The sequence below is a fragment of the Spermophilus citellus genome (assembly GCF_964194105.1).
Source record: "Spermophilus citellus genome assembly, chromosome: 7".
In the NCBI taxonomy this organism is placed as follows: Eukaryota; Metazoa; Chordata; class Mammalia; order Rodentia; family Sciuridae; genus Spermophilus; species Spermophilus citellus.
The window spans coordinates 29,214,966-29,240,976 of NC_138188.1; the positions used below are offsets into that span (position 1 = coordinate 29,214,966).

General features: G+C 35.7%; 1 protein-coding gene across 5 annotated transcripts in view; it reads left to right on the forward strand.

Moving 5' to 3' along the window:
* NEK11 (NIMA related kinase 11) overlaps positions 1-26,011 on the forward strand; it is a 319,132-nt gene that overhangs the window by 132,507 nt on the left and 160,614 nt on the right. For 3 of the 5 annotated variants that reach the window (XM_081301665.1, XM_081301668.1, XM_081301669.1), the window contains 7 exons: positions 4,434-4,583; positions 4,681-4,759; positions 6,950-7,035; positions 9,418-9,537; positions 12,567-12,660; positions 15,349-15,456; positions 17,387-17,492. In XM_081301665.1, coding sequence (XP_081157791.1) covers positions 4,434-4,583; positions 4,681-4,759; positions 6,950-7,035; positions 9,418-9,537; positions 12,567-12,660; positions 15,349-15,456; positions 17,387-17,492 — 743 coding nt within the window. The remainder of the gene's footprint in view (positions 1-4,433; positions 4,584-4,680; positions 4,760-6,949; positions 7,036-9,417; positions 9,538-12,566; positions 12,661-15,348; positions 15,457-17,386; positions 17,493-26,011) is intronic. The other 2 variants (XM_081301666.1, XM_081301667.1) reach the window with 2 other exon arrangements.

The following is a 26,011-nucleotide window of genomic DNA, read 5'->3' on the forward strand; positions in this document are numbered from 1 at the left end:
GAACTCAGAACTGCCCAGGAAAATATTTACTTCTGATTTATTTGGACTGTGCATTTGGAGACTGGGGCAGACATTGAAGTTGCAGAGTGTCAGGGACCCCAGCACCTTTTGTGTTGCACACTCCAAATACAGGGAGAGGCTGTGGAGTCTCAGCTATTTGTACTGGGGGAAGGAGAAAGTGGGCCCTGTCCAATCCACGACCTTTGACTCTGGTATTCCAAGATAGTTCCTGAAGGAAATTGCAGGTGTGTGCCCGTACCCACCTCTCCCCACAATTCCTGCAGCTTGTTTTCTAAACTGCCAGTTTTAAAGAGGAGCCATCTTTAGTTCCCTGGGTGTGTCAATCCTGGTTCCCACCACATGGAATTCTTACTGAATTATTACTGAATTTTTATTCAGTTTGTGGCCAAACTGAATATCAAGACATTTGCTTCCTGAACCAGCCCAGCAATATTTCTGGAGACCAAGAGTCAGAAAAATGCAGGGGCCTTTGACTTTAGAGGAGTAAACTGAGATAAGACTAATCAAGATGGCTTCATGGTATAGCACCTTGAGAATACATGGAAAGTGTAGAGAACTTATTCATAACCAATATTGATATGAAGATCCAAGTCTATTTTCTGTTTAGGCTACATTTTCCTTCAAGGTGTCAAATCCTGCATTAGTGGTGCTCATGGGGACTCCTCCATCTTCTACTGCACTGCTGCTGCCATATTGCTCATGCTGGGCACTCCATTTTATTACTCTCTGTTCCACTATCCAAATATCTGCCTGTCCATTATTGAACTTCAGTATTCTCTCACTATCATCTTCCTAGATATCCAGTTGCTCTCCAGTTCTTTTAATTGTATCTCATAGAAAACTGGGCAAGAGCTAGGTGCTCTAATTTGCCACCTTCCTGTCTCCTGTCAATCTAATTTCATTATTTTAAATAATGGCTTTTCTATGTTTAATAGGTAAAGGACTGTTCATAATTTCTATTTCTTCTTGTGTTAGTTTGGTAAATTGTATTTTTCAAACACTGTTCATTTAATCCAAATTGTCAAATTTATTGGCAGAAAACATGTTTATAATGCTGTCCTACTACTTTCTAGTATATGTGGAGTCTACAGTGTTACATTCCCTTTTCCATTATTGTTATTATTGATCTATTTCTTTCTTCTTGTTTTATGAATCAGTCTTGCTAGACTAGAGGTCTAGTAAATTTCCTTGTCTTTACTGATTCTGTTTTTATTATGTTCATTTTTATTTCATTCATTTCTTCTCTTCTTAAAAATTTAAATTCTTTGCTGTGATTTGCTAGTCTGTTACTAGATTATCAAGTTTACTTAGATCATAGAATTTAATCCTTTTTCTCTGCTAATATATGCATTAAATACTTTCAGCTTTGTTGTAAGTACTTTCCTTTGCTGCATTCAATGACTGTTGGTATTTTATAACTTCATTAGCATTCAGTTAAGAATATTTTCTGATTTATTTTGTGATTCTTAACAAGGATTATTTAAGTGTATATTCCCTAATTTATAAGTTGGAGATTTTATAGTCCCCCCATCCCCACATTCTATTTTTCCATTATGCATGTCTAGCTTAATTTTACTGTAGTTGGAGTATATATTCACAAGATTTTGATCCTTGAAATCTCTTGAGGCTTGTTTTATGACCCCATATGTACTCAGTTTTGGCAAAATGTTTAATGTGTCCCTGAATTTAAGTTTCGTTACTGTAGGGTGCATTTATACCATTTTGTCAATTTTGATAATTGTGTTGTATAGATTTTTTTCTATGCTTACTGATTTTTATGTCTGCTTGTTCCATCAGCTTATTGAAAATATGTGTGATTATGAATCACAATGATTGATAATTTATTTTTCCTTTTAATTCTATGAGTTGTTGCTACACAATAAAAACACAGAATGTTAATGGTTATATACAAATTAAAATTGTTATATGTTCCTAATGGTATGATTTTTTTTATCAGTCCATTTCTTAATCTTAGTAGTGGTTCTTGCCTTAACTTCTACTTTGTCTGTGCAGTATAGCTATACTAATAATATTTTTTACATGATGTATCTTTTTCTATCAACCTTCTGTGTTCTTGTATTCCAGGTTTATTTTGTGAACAGTGTCTACTTTTTTTAAATACAGTCTGATAAGCTTAGTCTTTTCGAATGGAAAAGATTTTATATTAATGTAGTTATACTTTTATTTTTATTTTCATTTTATTATTGTTTTATATAAGTCCCACTTGTTTTTGTGTTCATTTTTCTTTCCTTTTCTTCCTTTCTTTTGGCTTAAATTTTTTGAAATTTGATTTTTTTCATCTAGTAACTTATAATAGTCTGTTATATAAACATATAAATGTATATATAACAAACAAAAATATTGTATTCTTTTAATTATAACCCTAAGAAATATTACTTGCATCCTGGACTTATTGTTGTTCAGTTAAAAAATTATTATTTTAACCACTTTTTCAGTAATTCAAGAACCTTAAAGTACTTTAATTTTCTTGTTTATACTCTTGTCCTTTGCATTATTTTTGTTATAAATTTTTATTCTGTATAATTTTTAAATCTCACTAGCTATAGTTAATATTATTTTGTAGATTTAATACTCATTTATGCATATTCACAGAATTAGTCTTTTGGGTCTTCTTTATTTCCTCTTGCATTACTGGTTTCTGTCTGGGATAATTTTTCTTTAACATAAGTATTCCCTCTAAGGACTTTTTAATACTTTCCTGCTGGCAGTGAACTATCTATTTTCACTTGTCTAAAAATGTCATTCTTTCATCTTTATTTGAAGGAAAAAGTTTTTCTGGCTATAAAAAAAAATCTAAGTGTATTCTAACATGTCACATACAATTTAATAGTATTATGGATGAATGCAATATTTATTGAGCTTCAAATAATTTTCTTTACTTTTATGTTTACATTGATCTTGGTGCTCTAAGTCAATGTTTTGTGTTTCTCCTAGCATTCCCCTTCTTTCTAGTTAAAATAATACAGAATTTGGGAAGAAAAATGCCTTATTTTGAGAGTCAAGTTTTAAATTTACCACCTGTATGAACTTGGTCAAGTCATTTAACTTTTCTGAGGCAATTTCCTTATCTATAAAATAAGAAAAATTGTATATCAGCTCTATTTCACTGGGCAGTTTCGAATTTCCATTCAGAAGTAAATGAAAGTGCTTTGTAAAGTGCACCAGTTAGTGAAAAAAATAGTGTTATTATTTTTATTTTGGGGGACAAAAACATTATCAATGTATGTATCCAGAATTCTCTTATACGTATACATATTTTATGAGCAAACAAATTATTGTAGTCATGTATATATTTGTATATATTAGATACAGTATTTAAAATTGCATAAAATGCAACTTTATATAAGGTTAATCATACATTTATTTCTAATCTTTCAATAAAATAACAGGAAAAGAGAAACCCAGCCAGTTACATAATTCCTAATGCCTATAAGATAAAAATAACCCATTATTTAGGAGAAGTACACTATTTCTTTTCTTTTTGTACGAGGGTTGAGCCCAAGGGCACTTAACCACTGAGCCACATTCCCAGTCCTTTTTTATATTTTATTTAGAGACAGGGTTTCACTGAGTTGCTTAGGGCCTCCATAAGTTGCTGAGGCTAACTTTGAATTACAGCTTTGCGCCACCACACCCAGCTCAGTTATCTCTTTATACTAAATTCAGGAATGAATTTACCCCTTAGTTTTCTTCATGATGGAGAGCTATTAAAAAGATTTTTCTGCTGGTTTAGAGGATGCTGATTTGTATGGCTAATCCAAATCAGTGTTGGATTGATCTAGAATTTTAATATTGTCTCATACTCCCCAAGGGAGAATTATACATTTTAATGTGAGCTGCAAGAAACTACTCTCCTACCATACTTGAAAATGGATTATGTTCAGGAAACTAATAAGGAATGCTAGTTTCCTTATCAAAATGCATGGATACACAGGAAAGGGAAGGTTAGGCTTATAAATTAAAATTTTATTTTGCATGCATAGCATTAACAAGACTGCCTTAGGAAGATAATATTTAGCTTTATTTTATTTTTCCTGCACAGAATCTAATTCAAAAACTTTTTAATACATCAACCAAATTTGTGCAGGCACTTGCTAACTGTCAGTGTGTTTATTCTCCTTTTGAAAAAGCACTCATTCAGACTTACTGTTGTCCTTTATTTTTGTGCTTTTTAAAAATTTCTTTTTCTTTCTTTCTTCTTTTTTTGGTGGTGGGGGAACTTTATTTAGATAGGAAAATAATACTTTGAAATTGCAATCTTTAAACAAACAACGGAAATGTATGTTAGTACTTCACAGCCAGTGCCCCAATACCTCTGAAGTTATATGATGATGAGCACATTTTAAAATAGGGCGGCAGAAATTCCTTATTTAAATTCTTTTTATCTTCAGGTCACTGGCATGTATTTTATATGAGATGTGTTGTATGGATCACGCATTCACTGGCTCCAATTTCTTGTCCATTGTTTTAAAAATTGTTGAGGGCGATACACCCTCCCTCCCTGAGAGATATCCAAGAGAACTAAACACCATCATGGAAAGGTATGGAAAGAAATCTATTGTCAAAAAATATTATTTTGTTTAAATGAACTTATTCTTTAGCTTACTTGAAAAATAATTTTCTTTTTGAACATTACAGCATGTTGAACAAGAATCCTTCATTGAGACCATCTGCTCTAGAAATTTTAAAAAACCCTTACATTGCTGAACAGCTACAGGTATTTAAAATGAAAGGGATACTGGGAAACAGGTATTAGCATTTATATACACATTCTGTGACTTGAAAATATACTTTGGAAATAAGATGCATTAAGAAACAAAGGAGGAACAAGATTAAAAAGAAGGTAGTCAGGACAATCTGTTTGCAACTAGTTCCCAGATGTGCCCAGAAATGGGATGTTGGGGCTTTCAATTTATGCCTAATCTCAATATCTACTGTATGGCTCTTATACTGACAGTTGTTACCTCAACACATTGGAATTATATCCCTAGTAGGACAAGAATGCACCAATAATGATGTTAGTCTGGGATTTTCTTTGAGCATTTATTATTCCACTCCTTTATTATATGTAACTCACTAACACTTTTTATTTATTGAGCTCATTTTGTTTTCCTGTGGTTTAGAAAATTTGATATAGTAGATCTGCCTATGGTAATAAGAAAGCAGCAAATGGTTTCTTCCCTGAAGGCTTTTTTCTTTTTTTAGCTTCTCTGGCTTTTGCAATACTAACCCCTAAGGCAGGTTTCTTCAGATTTCATGAAAAGATTTAATAGGAACCACAAGAGTTGTCCACCTTCCACAATGTGCATATCTTTTCAGTCAGTGGACCAAGTTCTAAATCCAGAGGAAACAAAGGTGGTGATGATGTATACGCATTCTTGAGTGCCAGACACTGTGCTGACACTGGGGTGGGGGAGGCTAAAATGGAAGGAATGGGTATTGTTCCTGATCTTTTGAAGCATGACTGCTAGTAAGAGAACCCAGTGACCAAGGAAAAGTAGACAAATAAATGATCACAAGCATTAGGAAGAAAGTGAACAGGATTCTACAAAAAGTAACAGGTGGGGAGGGGCTTTGGTAGTCAAAGAAGGGGTAGGTACCATTTCAACACCAGTGAGCACAGGAGAAGGAGCCAGAATGTAAGGAACAATTTGAATCATAGGGAACAGCTAGTACAAAAGCCAGCCCTAAATTAAATTGTGCTCATGGAAGGTGAACATAGAGGAGAAGGTTCTTACACAAACACATACTCCCAGAGGAAACTAAGGAAAACATGGAGAGGAAGTCTTAAGGACCTGGGCACCTCCAGTTCTCCCTATGTGCCAAGCATATTGGGCTCTGGGTAGTCCTCTATCAAAGAGAAATTAGTGCCAGCTAAAAGGGCCATCAATGTACAAAGAAACAAAAAGGATCTCAGGGAATCTGCCAAGACTAGGGTCAGGCAAGTGAGATACCTACCCAGGAGCAAACTTAAAGGGGACACCAAAAACTCAATCAAGATAAATCATATATGTTTATGCAATAATCTAAAATCCAAAATAATACTAATTATCGCTGGTGAAGAATATTTAAAGTTTAAACAGCAGATTCAACAGAACCAGGATTAGGGTAAAGCAAGGAAGTAGAGTTGGGCAAGTTCAGTATTGGATCATGTCTTTATTTAAATATTTGATATTGTATTCTTCATAGCTTTTTGGACTTATTTTTTTTCTTTTTTAAATTTATTTCTTACATATATGACAATAGTGGGGTGCATTACATTCATAATTATCCATTCACAGCACAATTTTTTGTAATTCTGTATATAAAGTATCTTCACACCAAATGATGCCATTATACATGAGCTCTCTTATTTTTTTGCATAAAATTCTTAATATACCTTTATACCACCATTTATCATATCTCTGTTTGTATATAAGGACTTAATTTTGATTTTAAAAATAATATTGTATTTAATTATTATTTCTCTTGGTCACAGAGTTTTTTGGTACCCACTTAGATTTTGTACCTAAAGTGAGTGCCTCATTTGTCAAACCCTAGTTTTAGCCTGAAAATGTAGATTTGTCCATTCCAGGCTGGGATTTGGAGAAAGTGAGTATTCTTGGAGCTGAGAGCAGGCCTGCTTATTGTGGGTAACAAGGAGTAAGAGCAAGTAGTACAAGGTAAAGTTGGAGAGGTAGGCAGGAGCCTGACCCTGTAGGTCTTCTCACATAAGCTACCATGTAATTTTATGTAACCTTTATATAGAGAAAAATAGTTACTATGAACTTAGTTTTCAAGCTCCCTGCCAGAGTCAATAATACCCCAAATCAGAAAAGGTACCTAGTAGTTTTATGTCCTTTCATTCATTTTATTACTGAAGAGGAATCTAATTTAGGTTTACCAGGATTATTATTAATTTTTTTAGCACCTGATGTGTAGATATTCTGAAATAACTCTGGAAGACAAGAATTTGGATTGTCAGAAGGAGGCTGCCCAGATAATTAATGCCATGTAAGTAATTGCTTTGTTTTTCAAAAGCCCATCCAGCATAAACGTTAAATGCATTTGTCTTTAAAAATCTATTAGAGCTAAGCTGACTACGTGGAGCATTCTAGAATTCACTTAATCTTGCCAGGAAATTAAGGAGCTTCAGTAATGTAGCATTCCAAAGCTTTTTGCCCCAGGTGGTAGCAAATTGAAATCAAAAGTTTAAACCACTGCACAGCTTACAGATCTGCAGGGTAGCTCCACAGCTGCCTTGTAAGTGTATAGAGAAATTAATATCTCAAACATTTAGTAACATTTATGCTAATGAGCCTTCCATCATAAGCATAAGTGGCTTTCACCCATTGTTTGTTTAATATGAACTCGCAGAAGAATATGGGATTCTGGGACAATTGAAAATAAGCCAGATTTACTTCCTTAAAGTATGTATCTTCTTATATAAGAACTAGAAAAGTGTGTTTTCAGAGAATTATAATTATTTTCTGCCCTAAGTTCTCTTTTTCCTCATTCAAATTTTTTGTGCTATAACTTGCAGGAGTCTAGAATGCTATATTACTTCAGAATCACCATGTGTAACTGTGCATGCAGTGCACTGCACAACTCCTGGGACCACTGCTTTTAAAGACTAAATCTATAATTTTGCCAAACAAACTATATTTAATATTATAAAGACACACAGAGCAGAGCAGTCCCTCTTCAGCAGTGTACATGACAGTGAAGTGAGAACAGGAGACCTGGGGCTGGGGTTGTGTCTCAGTGGTAGAGCGCTTACCTAGCACATGGGAGGCCCTGGGTTCCATCCGTAGCACCATATAAAAATAAATAAATAAAATAAAGGTTAAAAAAAGAGAATAGGGGCCCTAAATAGGTTGATCTACAAGGCCAGATAGCCAGCAATATTTCTCTCACACCTAGTCCTGTGGGTTTCCTAACTGCAGCATTGTGGTCTCCATCCTCACATGCAAACTAGGGGAAATTTATCCACCAAGGCATCCAGTCTTTGTGTGATGCATGATCTCCAGGTGAAGCGCATTGTGCCTTAGGGGGCAAATTTTTAAGCATGCTTCTAATAACTTTGTTTTGTTGAATTTCTAGTTATTCTTTCAAGAAAGGTTGGAATTTCAAATTTCATTTTATTAACTGGAAATGTGAAAGTACTAGATATTTTTAAAATATTGAGCTAATTTTAGTTATTATTTTGCACTGCAGTTGTGAAACACTTTGCCTTACACTGTTTAGAATTAACAGTGTGCTAGAATCTAATTATTTGGAGGGCATTTCATGTTGTGAAATATTGATTTCAATTAGTCACTCTTATTTTCAAGATCTAAGACTATATTTTAAGGAGATCTGTTTGGGTTTAGAAAATTGGGTATATGTATGCCTGAATTTGAACTTTGCTTGGTGACTCTGTTTGGATGATATTACAGAGGAATGAGAACTGCTACAAAACTCATTACAATTCTCTTAGTGGTTCTTAAGGAAGGAGTGTATTATAAAAGGTGTTCATTGATATTGATCCCTAACCAAGTCAGGAACAGAAGCAATTATCATTGTGAAAGTGGTTGTAGGCCTTTCAATAGTAGATTAATGTGAACACATTCCTTTTATTGAAGAAAAAGATTCTTAAGTAATAATATTATCTAACATTTTGGGGATTAATGACCATATCGTCAGCTCGGTATCTAATAGAATCCATTTACATGAACTCATTTAAAGGCAGGAAAACCCTATGAAGTAGGTAGTACTTTTTTATATCATGGGTTAAGTAACTTGCCCAAGGGTACATAAAATGTAAGTTGGGAGGTTATGATATGAACCCAGGTTTAGTTGTTAACCTGTGTGATTAAGCACTCGTATAAGTCATACTCAGCAAAATACACCTATTGTGATACCATCATAAATACTTGTGCATACATTATCTCATGATACTTACTGTAGCCCATTCTTTACAGATGAGAACATTGAGGTTCAATTTCTCATTCAAGTCTATTGAGCTAATGAGTGGTAGAGGTGGGATTCAAATCCTGCTTAACTCCAAAGATTGTACACCAATCCACATGGCTGAATTACTCTGACAGTCTTTTTGCTCCCTAATGACCCCAATCCTAATTTTAGGTCTTACCATTGTGAAAACTAGTTATAGGCAATGAAATGAGCAGAAATTTGGAAAGTACATAATTTTCTTTTAAACAAAAATCTAATTTGAAAAATATTGTCAATTAACTACAGTCCTGGTTGGCTCATTACCTATCCAAAGTTTATTTGTTTTTGCCTGGCCTGTCTTAAGATGCTTTTGCTTTCTCAGTAGTGTAATGATACTTCTGTAAAAGACTTGTTTAATTTTTCTAAGCATGTTAGCATGTGGGGAATCTTTATGATTTATAGGCAAAAAAAGATACACCTGCAGACTCTTCGGGAACTATCTGAAGTACAGAAAATGACACCTAGAGAAAGGATGCGGCTGAGGAAGCTCCAGGCAGCTGATGAAAAAGCCAGGAAGCTAAAGTAAGCTGCCTTTCCTTTGGTACTCTATGCCTCCTGTGCTGCTCCCAGGGGCTGTGAAGGAATTCACTGAAGAGAAGACAAAAAAAAAAATATCAAGAAACCAAAATGCATATGGTTATATATTTATTTGTTTATTCATTTACTCATTCAATCAAAAGATGATTGAGTCTTAGAGTGGATGCCAGGTACAATTTATATTAGGCTTTCAGTGTTGAGTATAGAGAAAGATTGAAAATCAGGGAGTGTATTAGTGATGAAAATAGGGTCAGTCTCTTGAGTGAAACCTCATTGGTGCTGACATCTTCTATACATACCCAAGCAACAGACCGAAAAGAAGCCTTTATTATTTTAATCTCATTCCCTAGGTGCTTGCTGTGTTTCTTCTACCAGGAGACCTAGCTGATCTACAGGGAGAAGAGGTTTTGCTGGCAGAAAATTTTTAGCTTGGAAGGCAGTAAAATGCAGTCAGTTCTGGTCTGTTAAAAGAAGCGTTTAGAAGTATATTTTTATGAAAAAGTATAATTTCAAGCATCGGGAAGGGCGTGGAAAACTTGTAAAGTTATTATAGAAAGAAGTATGGAGTTTCCCTAAAAATTTGAACATAGAACTTCTGTACGATCTCACAGACCTGCTTCTGAGTTTATATTCAAAGGAAATGAAATCAAATATTGAAAAGATCTGCATTCCCATGCTCACTGCAACATTATTCACAGTAGCCCAAAGATGGAATCAAAGAGAAATGTGGACTGTACATACAACAGGATTCTCTTTAGCTTTTAAAAAGAAGGAAACTACATCAACTGCACCAACATGGATGAATCTGGAGGCCATTAGGCTAAGTGAAGTAAGCCATCCATAGAAAGACAAATATTCATGATCTCACATATATATGAAATCTTAAAATATGGAACTAGTGAAGGTGGAAAATGAAATGGTGATTAACAGGGTCAGGGGCATGGATGAGGAGATTTAGACAAAGGTACAAAGTTGCAGTTATCCAGGAAGAATTAGTTCTAGAGAGCTATTGTTCATCGTAATGACTAATTAAGACATTGTAGATTTGAAAATTATTCAGTAAGAGACCTTAAATTTCTCACCACAAAAAAGTATGTGAAGTGATGTATATGTTAATTAACTTGTTCTAATCATTTTAACACTATATACATATATCAAAACATCATGATGTATACTATAAATATAAACTATTTTATCTGTTAATTAAATCTTATTAAAACTGAAAAAAAATGTATGTATGAAGAGTGGAATATCAAAGAGCCTCGGACTCTCAATTTCTCAAATGCTTTTTTTCAGTTGCAAGGTTTTCCAATTCTCTAATTTTTCTTCTTTCTTCCTTCGCTTGCTCTTTGGTAACTTAGAAATCCCAACCAAGGGCTAGAGGGATAGATAAGTTCCAAATAGCAGATCTGCTTACTTTGTGATCATGTTTACAAAACAAACCTGAAACATGATTTAGCGATATCCTTGTACTCTGAATGAATATCATGATGAACCAAATAAGAATCTATCAGACTCTATTTTCCTTAACACGTGCTTTCTTTAATATATGTGGAGAAAGATTTCCATCAAAGTGCAGTGATGTGCCGGTAAACATTTAACAACCAGCTCTGGATTTAGAGTTAGCTGACTTGCTTGCTGATTTCTGTGTTGTAAATACTCCCACCATGGCCAATTTCGGCTACCAATGTGATGTTACTGAATGTTAGGAAGATATGTACACAGTGTGTTCTTGGGAGCCAATACTAGTTTATTTTTGTAAATCACTATAGCACTGAGTGTGGGTTTTACTTGGAAAATATATTCACATAAATTCCTTGAGCCATTCCATCAACTCATAACTTCAAATTTGTTTATAATGTTAGTATCTCCATTGTACCATGATTCAGATCATTGATTGAGGATAAAAGAAAAACTTAAACTCTGATAGAAATGGATTAAAATGGCAGATTTAATAATTTACATGCATATTACAAATTATTCAGATTAAAACTATTTTATAGACCAATGGAAGTCATAAATCTTTCAAATGATGCACTAATATTTTCACATTTAAAAGTGATAGTGTTTACATAAAATTTGATCTTGGGCTGGGGATGTGGCTCAAGCGGTAGCGCGCTCGCCTAGCGTTGGTGCGGCCCGGGTTCGATCCTCAGCACCACATACAAACGAAGATGCTGTGTCCGTCGAGAACTAAGAAAAAATAAATATTAAAAAAATTCTCTCTCTCTCTGTCCCCCTCTCTCTCACTCTCTCTTTAAAAAATAAATAAATAAAATTTGATCTTTATTTTATGAATGAATTGTATTGGAATTTTGATCTTTGTTTCTAGAATAAAAGGGAACATGTGTTTTTAGTAAGAAAATGACTCTACTGTCAGAAAGGTTGAAATATATCCATTTTACAGACAAGAAAATTTAACTAGAAGGATGTTCAGTGACTTGTAGAAAATATCTAAGTATAGATTAACACACAAGTTATCATAAGAACTTAAATCTTCTAGTAGCAGATCTATTATAATCAATTCTCCCAGTTGGAAACAAATAAAGAAAACAAAGGAAATAAAATTTGTCTACAGAAGAAAATTTTCTTCCACAGTGATGCCTATATATTTTTCATAAATTCTTTGATATGTAGTATCTCTTTTTTCCCTGGCTTGTGTGTTGGTTTACCCTGAAAACATTTTTCATGGTGTTAGTATATGTCAGGCACTGTGGAAACCCCCATCATCATATTCAGGATGCACAGGGAGGAATTGTCTTCTCCTTATGCTGCAGTTGAGAATTCCTAAGAATGAATAAGGAATCAGAGTATCCCTGTGTGTGATTTAAAAGAGAATCAAAGTTTAAAAGTGTTATGCACAGCATACTACTTCCTGAGCGAGAGACCAAATGACCTGGCTTCCCACCAGCCTAGTCTGCCCATGATTCCTGAAAAGGGATCATACATATTTGTAGGTAAGACATAGTTTTAGAAATTTGAGTTACTTTTGTATGTTCACTTTAAATTTGCAGAAAAATTGTGGAAGACAAGTATGAAGAGAATAACAAGCGGATGCAAGAATTGAGATCTCGGAACTTTCAGCAGCTGAGTACCAATGTGCTTCATGTAAGTATCTCTTAAATTTTACATAAGACTCCTTCTTGCTTCAGATTCTACATATTCATATAGGTAGTTGTATAGGAAAAGGGACAGGTTAGAAAACAAAAGCACCATGACCAAGTTTCCAATTCCAGGGAGGATTCTAGAATGTAGGCCATCAATTGGTGAAAACACTAACTCAAAGATCCACAGAGGTGGATCAAGTGATGTATTCATCACATTTATTGAGTGCCTACTATGTATTTTATAAAGGATTGGCACTGAATACAAAATTGATGGGTTAAATAACTAGATCTTAGAACACATATGTGTATTTCTAATTTTTAATTTCACCCATGTTGTAGATGTCTTACTCTTTAGTTCATTGACCTTTCTTATTTTTATTCTTTCCCTTTTTATTGTCTCTCTCCCACTTATATCATGTGTATTGTGTTAATAACTCTGAAGAACCACCATAGCTATCTGATAACGAATAGGGTTGTAGGTTTACATGACATGGATCCCAAATTCATATCCTCTATATTCCAAATCTTTGAATAGCAAATGCCATTTTCACTAATGGTTGAAAATATCTCCACAGGCCTTGGGGTAGGCTCTGATGCTCAAGGTAGTCTTTATGAGGTCATATTTGGTTACTCAACATCAACACTAACTCATAGCTCTCCTGGTAAAAGCAATTGGGGTTGGAGATATTTCTCATTCATTCAATGGAAATTCCTGTATGTGAAAGAGATTCTTACCTTTCACAGGAAGAGTCAACCTCCCCCAGAGGCTGTGGGGAGAATCCTTTGAACCCTGAGGATGCTAATTCTGTAGTAGTGTAGTATCAGAGGCCCCAAACCAAGGGACATTCAAACCTTAGCAGAGCTCACTCTCAGCTAGGTAGGGCCTAGGAACACTTGTTTTCTGCCCTTCTGAGGAGGAAAGCTGCTAGTGAACTACCTTTATCAAATATTTAGGGGTTCTAGATGCTTTAGAGTTCTGAAAATCCAAAATTGTACCAAATAGGGGGCACAACTTCCTCTGAGCTCACAATCTCCCTCTGTTTACTGGACCAATTAGCAGATACTGTGGAAATGCTGGACATACATGCTAAATCCCACTCTGCTTCTTCACCCATCTGGTACCCCTTTCAAGTAAAGCCAGCTATGGGATCTTTTTGCAGGTCCCAAAGACTTGGGAGATGAGGTTACAGACCCTAGTTAGTGGAGAAATTGTTGGCTGAAAGGACACATGGTTCAGCAGCAGGGTTAGATTCCTATTTGATGCTACCATGATGTGGAATGATCCAAGCCCTCTAAAAACCTAGCACCTTTCCTCAGACTTTGTGGGCTCTGCAAGGAAAACCTGTGGGTGTGGATCTTTTTCCCTGATTCTGAGACTGAGAACTGCACATTTTCATAGATCCAAACAAGGGGGGCTGGCAGGATTATAAGGATTCTGTTCGTTAATGTGCGTAAACTATTTATTCTGGACAGAAACTGGGATGCTTTTTTCTGGAATTCTCAGGGACCCCTGATTCTAAGATACTTTCCCCCTAAGACTGGAAATTGAGAACTATTACTTAGTTGCATTTTGTTTTATGAACTAATGACTTTATTTCTGAAGTTACTATATGGCAAATAAAAGTATATTCTCAAGTATGATCTTTAGTGTTATTATCTAATAAGTTACTTTTTGCTTTCCTTCTTTGACCCCTCAAGATAATCATTTTGTGTTCTTTTTTCTGATATAAATATTATCAGCATTATAACTAGGTTGTATGGTTTCCTGTCCTCCCATCCTCCTATATATCAGGGTGTCTCGAAGACTAAAGATAACTCTGAGACCATATGGCAGGCAGAATCTCAGGAGATTTTGTTATCCATATGTTATCCCACAGAACATGGGAGATAGGCAAAACATCCAGATATTGGAATAACTGAGAAAAAAAGAAGATTTTATAAAAATCATGATTTCCTCAGTGAATTCCCAATTCCATCCTCTGTCTATCAGCAGTGAGCAAATGGAAAAGGTAGGGAAGTGCCCGGTGCTGCCCTGGCCAGAGATTTTAGTTCATTCATTGATCTTCCGAGGTTTAATGCTTATCAGCATCTCTAGGCCTGAGCTTTCCAGAAGCATGTGTCCTAGTTTATGTATTGATGGGAGCAGAAAATGCTCCAGTCTGTGAGAGTCTTATATGTGAGAGTCTTAAATCTATTCTCCTCACAGATTATGTCCTTTTCCCAGCTGGTTCAGCCCTGCATGGTTGCTCAGCTCTTCCAGGCTCCCTGCTCCCATTTGTGCTATTGTAACAGCCATTTCCCTCTGGCCTATTGTTAGCTTCCCATCTTCTCTCTTCCAAAACTTCACCTCCTCTTCTGGAAAACCTTCTGACCTTTGATCTCCACAGTCAACTGGCTCTTGCTCAAATTCCTATGGCTTATAGTAACATTTCTCAGAATTCAAAATGTACCTGGGAGGCCTATGGATCTTGTTAAAATGCAGGTTCTGATTTATTTGTTCTGGGGTTAGGGGTGGCTGGAATAGTGCATTTCTAGCAAGCACTCTGCCAATTCCAAGGCTGCTGGCCCAAGACCATACTCTGATTAATTATGGATTGAAAATAGGGCTCCTGAAAGCAGCAGTTCACCTCCAGATGAAGGAAGACCTGGAAAAACCTCCAATGAACAGATCTTCTTATAATCTCTTTAGGAAAAAAATCACTTAATGGGAACAGAAGAAAAGGGGGAGCAAATGGAGAGAAGACTTTCTTGTTCACCCCAGGAGGAGGATGGAGAGAGACAGCCAGGCAAGGAAGAGGCAAGTTTAATCACATCCACAGGCAAAAGAGTGAGATGGGTTTAATGATATTCACTGAACAAAGAGGAAGAAAACCAAAGTCAAACATTTTGCAGAGGGACCTGGAGGTTTTTTAAATATCATGCATTGTTGAACTGAGATAGATGAAATAAAATATAAGAAAGAAAATGGATGAATCAGATGCAAGAGGCTAAAGAAAAATGTGATAAAAGAAGAAGAGGAAAATGCTCCCTTCTTTGAATGCTTTTATCCCCCTGCCTCTACACATATTTACAACTTAATTTCTTCTTAATCTCATTGGGGACTCTCTTCTCAATTCCTTTTTCCTTTTCTCTTGAATGGCTGAAGCAAGCCCCTTTTTTATTTCAGAAGCAGTCATAGGAGAGAATCAGTTATGGGAGGGAATGAACTCATTGTTACATGTTCTAAAAATTCTCTGAAGCATTTGAGAGAGTCACTTGCTTTGTTTTTCAGACCCTAACTGACAACATCTTTTACTTTGGCAGGCAGTTTCTGCTTGGTTGAATTTGGGCTTTGAAATCTTGAAGCACAGTTGAATGTAGGTAGACTGATATCAGGCACCATTTCCTTAAAGAATGGTATCTTAAAAACAACTATGTACCATAATATAAAAGATAAGCCCCATTTATCTTTTTGGTATATATTTGCGCTGGTGCCCAGGTTGGGTTTCTGTGAAAAGTCAGAGCAGGTCTCCATCATGCATGGAATGGTAATGGGGATCAAAGATGAGATCAAGTCCTTCTATACTAAAAGAACAATTTTAACAACTCTATTTGTTCTCTTAAAAGAGGACCTTAGCAAATCAAAATCACTTGAGAGTCCAAGTACTTATTTTCAAATAAGTGCTAAAGCACATGTAAAATCACATTTCATGCAATTTCTACTCTTTGTTCTTGAAGTTCTCTGTGTACCATCAGTGATCCTTTGAAATTTGGAATTCAGTTGTACTTCCTGAAATAATTAAGTATATAGTATAGAAAATAGACTTTTAAAAACTACTTTATGACCATATTCTCACAAATGCTACATCACAGTGTGGCATAGCTTCATTTTTACGTATTTATTTAATATTAGTTTAGGATGGTAATGTGGGTCAGTGGTAGAGTGCTTGCCTGGCATGCAGAAGGCCCTGGGTTCATTTCCTAGCACAGCAAAATAGAAAACAAAAGACATAAAGATTATTTTTTCCTTTTAATTTCCTTCTTAATAAGAAGACATTCTTGGAGTAGCTCTGCATCAAAGCCATTTATCAAGGAAAAGAGGCCAATTTACCATCCATTCTAGGTGGCAAACATATACACACTCAAAACTGGAGGGGAAAAGGACAAGGTGATTTGTTGAAATACTTATTGATATGTTTATGAAGTTTACCTTTGTTTATTTGAAGTAAGAATTCTAAGTGTTCTCTTAGATATTTTGCTTTTAAGAAATTAAAATTCATAGAGTCATGGAGTTTTTAAAGCTAGACAAGAAGCTGGAAGTCATTCAAGCCAATGCTTTTTAATTTTGAGATGAAGAAAAATCCAGGACAGGAATGACAAAGGTGGGGTGCCCTGGGTGCAAAATAGAAAGCATCACTCCTAGCTGCCAGTGGAGCCTGCACTTGCCTGAACCTGAGTGTTAATTTTTTACTCTGGGCATCCTGCTTGACATAGTAGTCATGGACCTAAACCTGAGGGCTGTGAAGGTCAAATGTTTTGCCCAAGGTCACCTTTCTCATTGATTCAGGACTATTTTTCTCTTAACCCAAGTTACTATCTTAAAGTTTGAAAAAGTTATTATGTTTAAGGGAGAGGATTTGGTAGGTTTTTGTTTCCAAATAGTCTTTTAAACAAGAATGTGATCTCATTTGTGGTGGTCCTATTTCTTTCTGTCAACTTCTGATGAATTATTAATTTCCTCCCATAAGGAATTAGATAAACCACCTTCAGAGAACCTGCCTGAGTCTCAGCCTATTCCTTCCCTGGACTTTGACTCAAGTATAGAAGAGGCCATCGCTGACCTTGAACATAATGGTATGTGTTTGCATCAGCTGTCATCAGAGTGCTTGGCTGCCTGCAGTGGGCCTCGCCAGCCTCTAAGAGAAGCTCTGATTGTATGTGACCACTCTCTATCAGCTTGCCAGCATTGGGCCATGACCAGGATGAAAAACAGATTAACCAAGCATTTCTTTCCTCTCTATATTCTTCATAATAGTGAACACAGTTGGAAACTCACACCTGGTGGGGGACCATCTCTGAATGGATTACATGCTATCATCATTGACCTGACTATGAAACAGTGTAGGACTGACTGTAAATGCTCTGAAGTGCAGTTTCCCTCTCTTATAGATTGTTCCCCCAGCCCTTATAAATTTATATTAAAGAAATGAAACCATACTTTTTGTAAAATCAACTATTCAGATGGACAAGAATTGCTAGAAAATAAAATTGCTTAGAGCTGTTACCTAAATGGATGATATACATCATCCATGAAAAGCATAGATTTTGGAGTAAAAAAGCTGGCCCTATCAGAGTGGCCCCTGGAAACTTATTCTTCCAGGTCTTAGTTTCTTTATTCATGAAACAAACAACATTTTCAGGGTTACTGTAAAGAACAAATGAGAGGAGGCATATAAATACTTAGCACACATTAGGAGCTGAAGAAAGGAAAGCAGTTATGACAATTTGTGGGGACTTTATGAATGTACAGGTTTTCTTAGTCTTGCTCACCACTCTCCCCAGTGCCTAGAATGAAGTGCCAGAAACATGGAAATTCAATTTCTTGAATGAATGACCAATAAATGAATGAATAATATATTAGTCTAGACTTCTGGGAGGCAGATGCCAAGATAGGACTAAAATGCATGGTTATTTTTAGGGAAAATACCTGCATGAAAGGAAATAGGAAAGCAGCTGGGAGAGGTTAGGAGAACTGTCAGACACTGTCAGACTATGATTAAAGTCTTATTCTAACTAAAGAGAGAAGGCTTGGTGTAAGTGTTCTCATCTGCTGTGAGCCAAAGTTAGCAAGGTATCACAGAGTCCTCCAGCAAAGCCATCCATTGGAGGCCAGCTGTACTGTGCTGTCTTCTTTGGAGAGGGCCTCTGAGAGAGTGTGGGGGATTTCAGAAGCATAGCAGCTGGGTCGTGGGCCACTTGTACTCCCTATAGTTAGTTGGAAGTCTGCCAGGTCTCGGGCAGTAGGATAGTTTTCTCTCAAATTGAGAATAAGGATGGTGAAGCTTGGATTGTTTGGTCATCTCAGCACACATTTGCACTTAAGATTCTCCAGATAGAGCTCTTAGAGGTTGAGCTACCTCCTTCAGCTGTATGGAGACTAGCACCTAAATACAGGGACTAACAAAGCTTTTAAATCAGTTTTTAACAGTAATGCTGCAAAAGCATTTTGAAACAGATATAATTGACAAATGAATATGTATATGAGAGGGACTTGTGTTAGATCTTATATAGGTATTTATTTAATATATTGTTTGTTAGTTTACAACAGTGAAATTTGGAAGAATGGGAATGTTCCATGGACCCTTCTTTCCAATAACAGAAAACTGAGAAAGTTAGGCCATTTTGTGTAGCACCTGATAAGTATGGCTTGTGTTGTGCTGTAAGGAAGTGTCATTGTCCCAGGACAGTATATTGAATTGAGTGGTCTAGAACCAAGAATTTGGGCTCATCCTCCTGGCTTCAAGTAGGAAAAAGTACCTATTAATGCATTTCTGAGATGATAAGCCTAAGACACTAATCATTTTTCATAAGGACCATTAGAACACCTGCTTTCTAATGCAGCCACACCCCTTCCATTTCTCTCAAACTGATGGGTAGGAGCAATAGGTTTATGAGAAATAGTCAAGCATGTCAAGTGAATTGGACTTTCAAAAGGCAGAAAGTCTTTGTTGTGTGTCTGTATGCCAATTTTTGTGAAATGAAGTAGACAAATTACTCCTAAGCTACCCCTGATTGCAGATTCCAGCCACTATTGGTAGACCTGAGCTGATGTCCTTACTTTTCATTCTGTGCTTTGTTGTTGAGGTTTCATTATGGTAGACCACACATTGATTTACCAGGTAAACTGGAAATGGTCACATCTATTTCCTTGGCCACCTTATTTATGCAACAAGGAAACACTACTTAGATCACTGTAATATGCTGTAAGATAAACAAAATTCCACCACCAGAAGAAACCCTCCAGAGCACATGACCGCCTCCTCTGACCAATGGACCCCCGCCAAAGCTCTGGCCTGGTTCAGATGCTCCTACACTGACCTGTGCAGGACCAAGGCCCAGGGTAGGCCTGGGTCTGCCACACACACACACCCCCGCAGCCAGCCTCAGACCAGGCCTAACCCACTTCCATCTTGGAACTCTGCAGACATCCCCACAGCCTTCTCCACACAGTAGCTTTTACCTTTTGCTAACAGACAGGGCCTAGAAGCAGCTGAATCTTGGAGCAGGCATCCCAAAGACAGTGTAAGGCCCACCCTTTCAGCCCCAATCACTGAAAGACCTGCATCCATTTTGGGGCACTTCCACTGCTATCTTGAGTTACCTCTGCTATTGCCACCACCACCTTTAGTTTCACTAGCACACATTGAGGCACAGCTTCAGGGTCTGGAAGCCCAACATCAAGGTGAGGTACAAGTAATAACAGAGCCCATGGGCAGTGAAGTTGATGAAATGTCAGAGAAGGAGTTCAGAATAAACGTAATTAGAATGATCTGTGAATTAAAGGATGACCTAAATGAACAAAAACAGGCAACAATTGATCACTCCAACAAAGATATAAGAGCAAATATAGGTAGCAAAACACTATTTCAAGAGACAGAGACTCTGAAAAAAAATTCAGAAATCCTTGAAATGAAGGAAACAATAAACCAAATTAAAAACTCAATAGAAAGCATAACCAAAGGAATCACATAAATCAAAGGAATTCACAATCTCTTCATTGAGAAAATATCAGAAAATTTCCCAAGTATGAAGAATGAATTGAAAAATCAAATTCAAGAGGCTTACAAAACGTCAAATGTACAAAATTACAACAGATCTACACCAAGGCACATTATAATGAAAATGCCTAGCATACAGAATAAGGATATAATCTTAAAGGCCATAGAGAGGAATCAGATCACATATAGAGGGAGGCCAATTCATATATCAGCAGATTTTTTAACCAAGACCCTCAAAGCCAGAAGATCATAGAATAACATATACCAAGTTCTGAAAGAAAATGGATGCCAACCAAGATTCTTATATTTAGCAAAATAAGCTTTAGATTTGATGATCAAATAAAAACCTTCCATAATAAACAAAAGTTAAAAGAATTTACAACTAGAAAGCCTGCACTACAGATATCCTCGGCAAAATCTTCCATGAAGAGGAAGTGAAAAACAAGAGTTAAGGGAGGTATTACACTAAAGGAAAAACTAATCAAAGGAGAAAGCAAGTCAAGTTAAATACCAAAGATAAAATAACTGGGAATATAAATCATGTCTCAATAATACCTGTGAATATTTATGGCATAAACTCACCAATCAAAAAACGTAGACTGGCAGATTGGATTTTAAAAAACAGACCCAACATTATGCTGCCTCCTAGAGACTCATCTCATAGGAAAAGACATCCACAGACTCAAAAGGTTGAGAAAAATCAAACCACTCACATGGACTGTGGAAGCAAGCAGGGGTTTCCATCCTCATATCAAATAAAGTAGACTTCAAGCTAAAGTTAATCAAAGGGGATAAAGAAGGACACTACATATGGCTCAAGGGAAACACACATCAATAAGACATAACAATTATAAATACATATGCCCCAAACAATGGAGCATCTATGTTCATCAAACAAACTCTTCTCAAGTTTAAGAGTCAAATAGACCACAACACAATAATTCTGGGTATCTTTAACACACCACTTTCACCACTGGATAGATCTTTCCAAAGAAAAACTGAACAAAGAATGTATAGAACTCATTAACACAATCAATAACTTAGACTTAACTGATGTATATAGAATATTTCATCCTTCACCAAGCAAATACACATTCTTCTCAGCAGCACATGGATCCTTCTCTAAAATAGACCATAATATTATGCCACAAAGCAACTCTTAGCAAATATAAAAAAGTAGAGATAGCTACTCTGCATTATATCAGATCATAATGGAATGAAACTAGAAAACAATGATAAAATAAAAAATAAAAGCTTCTCCAACACCTGAAGACTAAATAATATGCTACTAGATGAAAAATGGGTTGCAAAAGAGATAAAGGAGGAGATTAAAAAATTCTTAGAGGCAAATGAAAACACTGATATAACTCAAGGGAACTATAGAAATCTCTGGGACACTATGAAGGCAGTAATAATAGGAAAGTACATTGGGGGCTGGGGTTGTGGCTCAGTGGTAGAGCACTTGCTTAGCGCGTGTGAGGCCCTGGGTTCGATCCTCAGTACCACATAAAAAAATAATAAAAAATAAAGGTATTGATGACTGCAACTAAAAAATAAATATATATATGAAAATAGGAAAGTACATTGCATGGATTTCATTTCTTAAAAAAAGAAAAAGTCAACAAATAAATGACCTAACATTACATCTCAAAGCCCTAGAAAAATAAGAACAAATAAACACCAAAAGCAATAGAAGACAGAAATAATTAAAAATCAGCTGAAATGAATGAAATTGAAATAAAAGAAACAATTGAAAAAATTGACAAGATAAAAAGTTGTTCTTTGAAAAAATAAAATTGACAAACTTTTAGCCATGCTAATGAAAAGGAGAGAGAAAATTCAAATTACTAACATTACATGATTAAAAAAAGGAAATACCACAAAAGACACTACAGAAATACAGAAGATAATTAGAAATTATTTTTGAAAACTTGTACTCTAATGAAATAGAAACTATCAAAGGCATAAAAAAAATTCTAGAGTCATATGATTTGTCCATACAGAATCAGGATGATGTATACTATGTAAACATCAATTTCAAGAGATGAAATAGAAGATGGCATCAGAAGCCTACCAACCAAGAAAAGCCCAGGACCAGATGAATACACAGCTGAGTTCTACAAGACCTTTAATGAAGAACTAATACCAATACTCCTAAAATTATTTTGTGAAATAGAAAAAAAAGGGAGCACTTTCAAACTAATTTGATGAGGCCAATATCACCCTGAATGCAAAGACCAGGCAAAGACACATCAAAGAAAGAAAACTTCAGACCAATACCAATAACTCTAATGAACATAGATGCAAAAATTCTCCAAAATTTCTGACAAATTAAATACAAAAGCATATCAAAAAGATAGTGCACCATGATCAAGTGGGGTTCATCCCAGGGATGCAAGGTTGGTTCAACATACGGAAATCAATAAATGTAATTCTTCACATCAATAGACTTAAAGATAAGAACAATATGGTCATCTCAATAGATGCAGAATAAGCATTCAACAAAATACAGCACCCCTTCATGTTCAAAACACTGGAAAAACGAGGGATAATGGGAACATATCTCAACATTGTAAAAGCTATCTACGCTAAACCCTAGGCTAACATCATTCTAAATGGAGAAAAATTGAATGCATTCCCTCTAAAAACTGGAACAAGATAGGGATACCCTCTTTTACCACTTCTGTTTAACATAGTTCTTGAAACACTGGCCAGAGCAATTAGACATATGAAAGAAATTAAAGAGATGTGGATAGGAAAAGGAGAACTCAAATTGTCACTATTTGCTGATGATATGGTTCTATACCTAGAAGACCCAAAAATTCCACCAGCCAACTTCTAGAACTAATAAATGAATTCAGCAAAGTAACAGCATATAAAATCAACACCCATAAATTAAAGGTATTTCTGTATATCGGTGAAAAATCCTCTGAAAGGGAAATGAGGAAAACTACCCCATTTATAAAAACCTCAAGCAAAAAATAAAATACTTGGGAATCAACTTAATGAAAGATGTGAAAGACCTTTACAATGAAAACTACAGAATGCTAAAGAAAGAAATTAAAGAAGACCTTAGAAGATGGAAAGATCTCCCTTGTTCTTGGATAGCAGAATTAATATTGCCAAAATGACCATATTACCAAAAGCACTATTCAGATTTAATGCAATTCCAATCAAAATCCCAATGACTTTCCTCATAGAAATACAAAAAGTAGTCATGAAAGTCATCTGGAAAAATAAGAGACCCAGAATAGCTAAAGCAATCCTTAGGAAGAAGAGTGAGGCAGGTGGCATCACAATACTAGATCTTAAACTATACTACAGAGCAATAGTAACAAAAACAGCATGGTATTGGCACCAAAATAGACTTGTAGGCCAGTGGTACAGAATAGACGACACAGAGACTAATTCACATAATTACAGTTATATTAGACAAAAGCCACAAAAAACGTACATTGGAGAAAAGATATCCTGTTCAACAAATGATTCTGTGAAAACTGGAAATCCGTATGCAAAAAAAAAAAAAAAATGAAATTAAGCCCCTATCTCTCACCATGCACAAAACTTAACTCAAAGTGGATCAAGGACCTAGGAATTAAACAAAAAACACTGTGCCTAATAGAAGAAAAAGTAGACCCAAATCTCCATCATGTTGGATTAGACCCCAACTTCCTTAATAAGACTCCTGTAGCACAAGAAATGAAATCCAGAATCAGTAAACGGGATGGAATCAAACAAAAAAGCTTCTTCTCAGCAAAAGAAACAATCAGTGAAGTGAATAGAGAGCCTACATTTGGATAGCAAGTTTTTACCACATGCACGTCAGATAGAGCACTAATTTCTAGGATATATAAAGAACTAAAAAATCTCAATGCCAAAAACCCAAATAATCCAATCAATAAATGTTCCAAGGAGCTGAAAAGACACTTCTCAGAAGATGATACACAATCAATAGATATATGGGAAAAATGTTCAATATCTCTAGCAATTAAAGAAATGAAAATCAGAACTACTATAAGATTTCATCTCAGTCCAGTCAGAATGGCAGCTATTAAGAATACAAACTATAATAAGTGTTGTCAAGGATGTGGGGGAAAAGATACACTCATATATTGCTGGTGGGACTGCAAATTGGTGCAATCAATGTGGAAAGCAGTACGGAGGTTTCCAAGAAATGGAATGGAACCACCATTTTACCCAGCTATCCCACTCCTCAGTCCATACCCAAAGGACTTAAAAACAGCATACTACAGGAACACAGCCACATCAATGTTTATAGCAGCACAATTCATATTAGCTAAACTGTGGAACCAACCTAGATGCCCTTCAGTTGATGAATGGATAATGAAAATGTGGCATATATACTCAGTGGAATATTATTTAGCATTAAAAGAGAATAAAATCATGGCATTTTCAGGTAAATGCATGGGGTTGTAGAATATAATGCTAAATGAAGTTAGCCAATCCCCAAAAAAATAAAATACTGAAAGTTTTCTCTGGTATAAGAATGTTGATCCATAATGGGGTTGGGAGGGAGGAAGATGGTTGGATTAAACAAACTCTAAATACAACAAAGGGGAGGGAAAGAAAGGGGGAATGAGGGTAGGAAAGATGATGTAATGAGATGGACATCACTATCCTAAATACATGTATGAAGAAACGAATTGTGTGAGTCTACTTTTTGTACAACCAGAGAGAAGAAAATTTTTGCTCTATATGTGTAATATAAATTGTAATACATTCTGCTGTCATACATAACAAATTAGAATAAAATAAATAAATAAAGCATTTAAAGTATTCCTAATATTCTCCTTTTACTGTTGTTAAGCAATGAAGTAAAACAATTGAAAAAAGAAAGAAATGACACTTTTCTCAAATAATACAAGCAATTTCACTTGAAGTTACTTGAAAGAACTGAAAACGTGTGTACAGGTTCTGTATATAAATATTCTTAGCTGTTTTATTCATAAGTACTAAAAATGCAAAACAAGTCAAGTGTCCATGAATAGGTGAGATAATAAACTTTTGTCAATGCTTTTTTATACTACTGGGCAATGAAAAGGAACAGATTCCCCAAACATACAATAATGTGGATGAATGTAAAAAACATACCAAGTAGAAGAGATTTTATGCAAATCAAGTATAGACTGAATGGTTCCATTTCTGTGGTCAAAACAAAATTAAAAGAAGAAACTTATCTCAAGACAAAAAGAGTAATCTGGAAATTAGAATTGTAATCCAGGACACACATGGAGATCAAGATGGACTCTGGTATGTTCAGAGAACAAAGAAAAAATGGGAGGGTGGAGTATTAGAGAGAAAGCTACACAAGTCATTATGAAAGAGTTCATTGGTACTCTCTGTGCTTGAGGGAGCTGGAAAGTGCTGATTGGCATATGATGGCAGTTACTATATAAAGCCAGTCTTAGGGTCATAACTGGCAGTTCCATCAAGTTGCTAAGGGAAATAAAACCACATAGTGTTAAAGATAAGACAGGCAGTTTTGTTGAGTTGGCTTAGCAGGGTGGTTCATGGAATTACTTATGTCCTCAGCAATTTCTCTCCAAGACCTCTCAGCTCCATTTTGGATGGGTA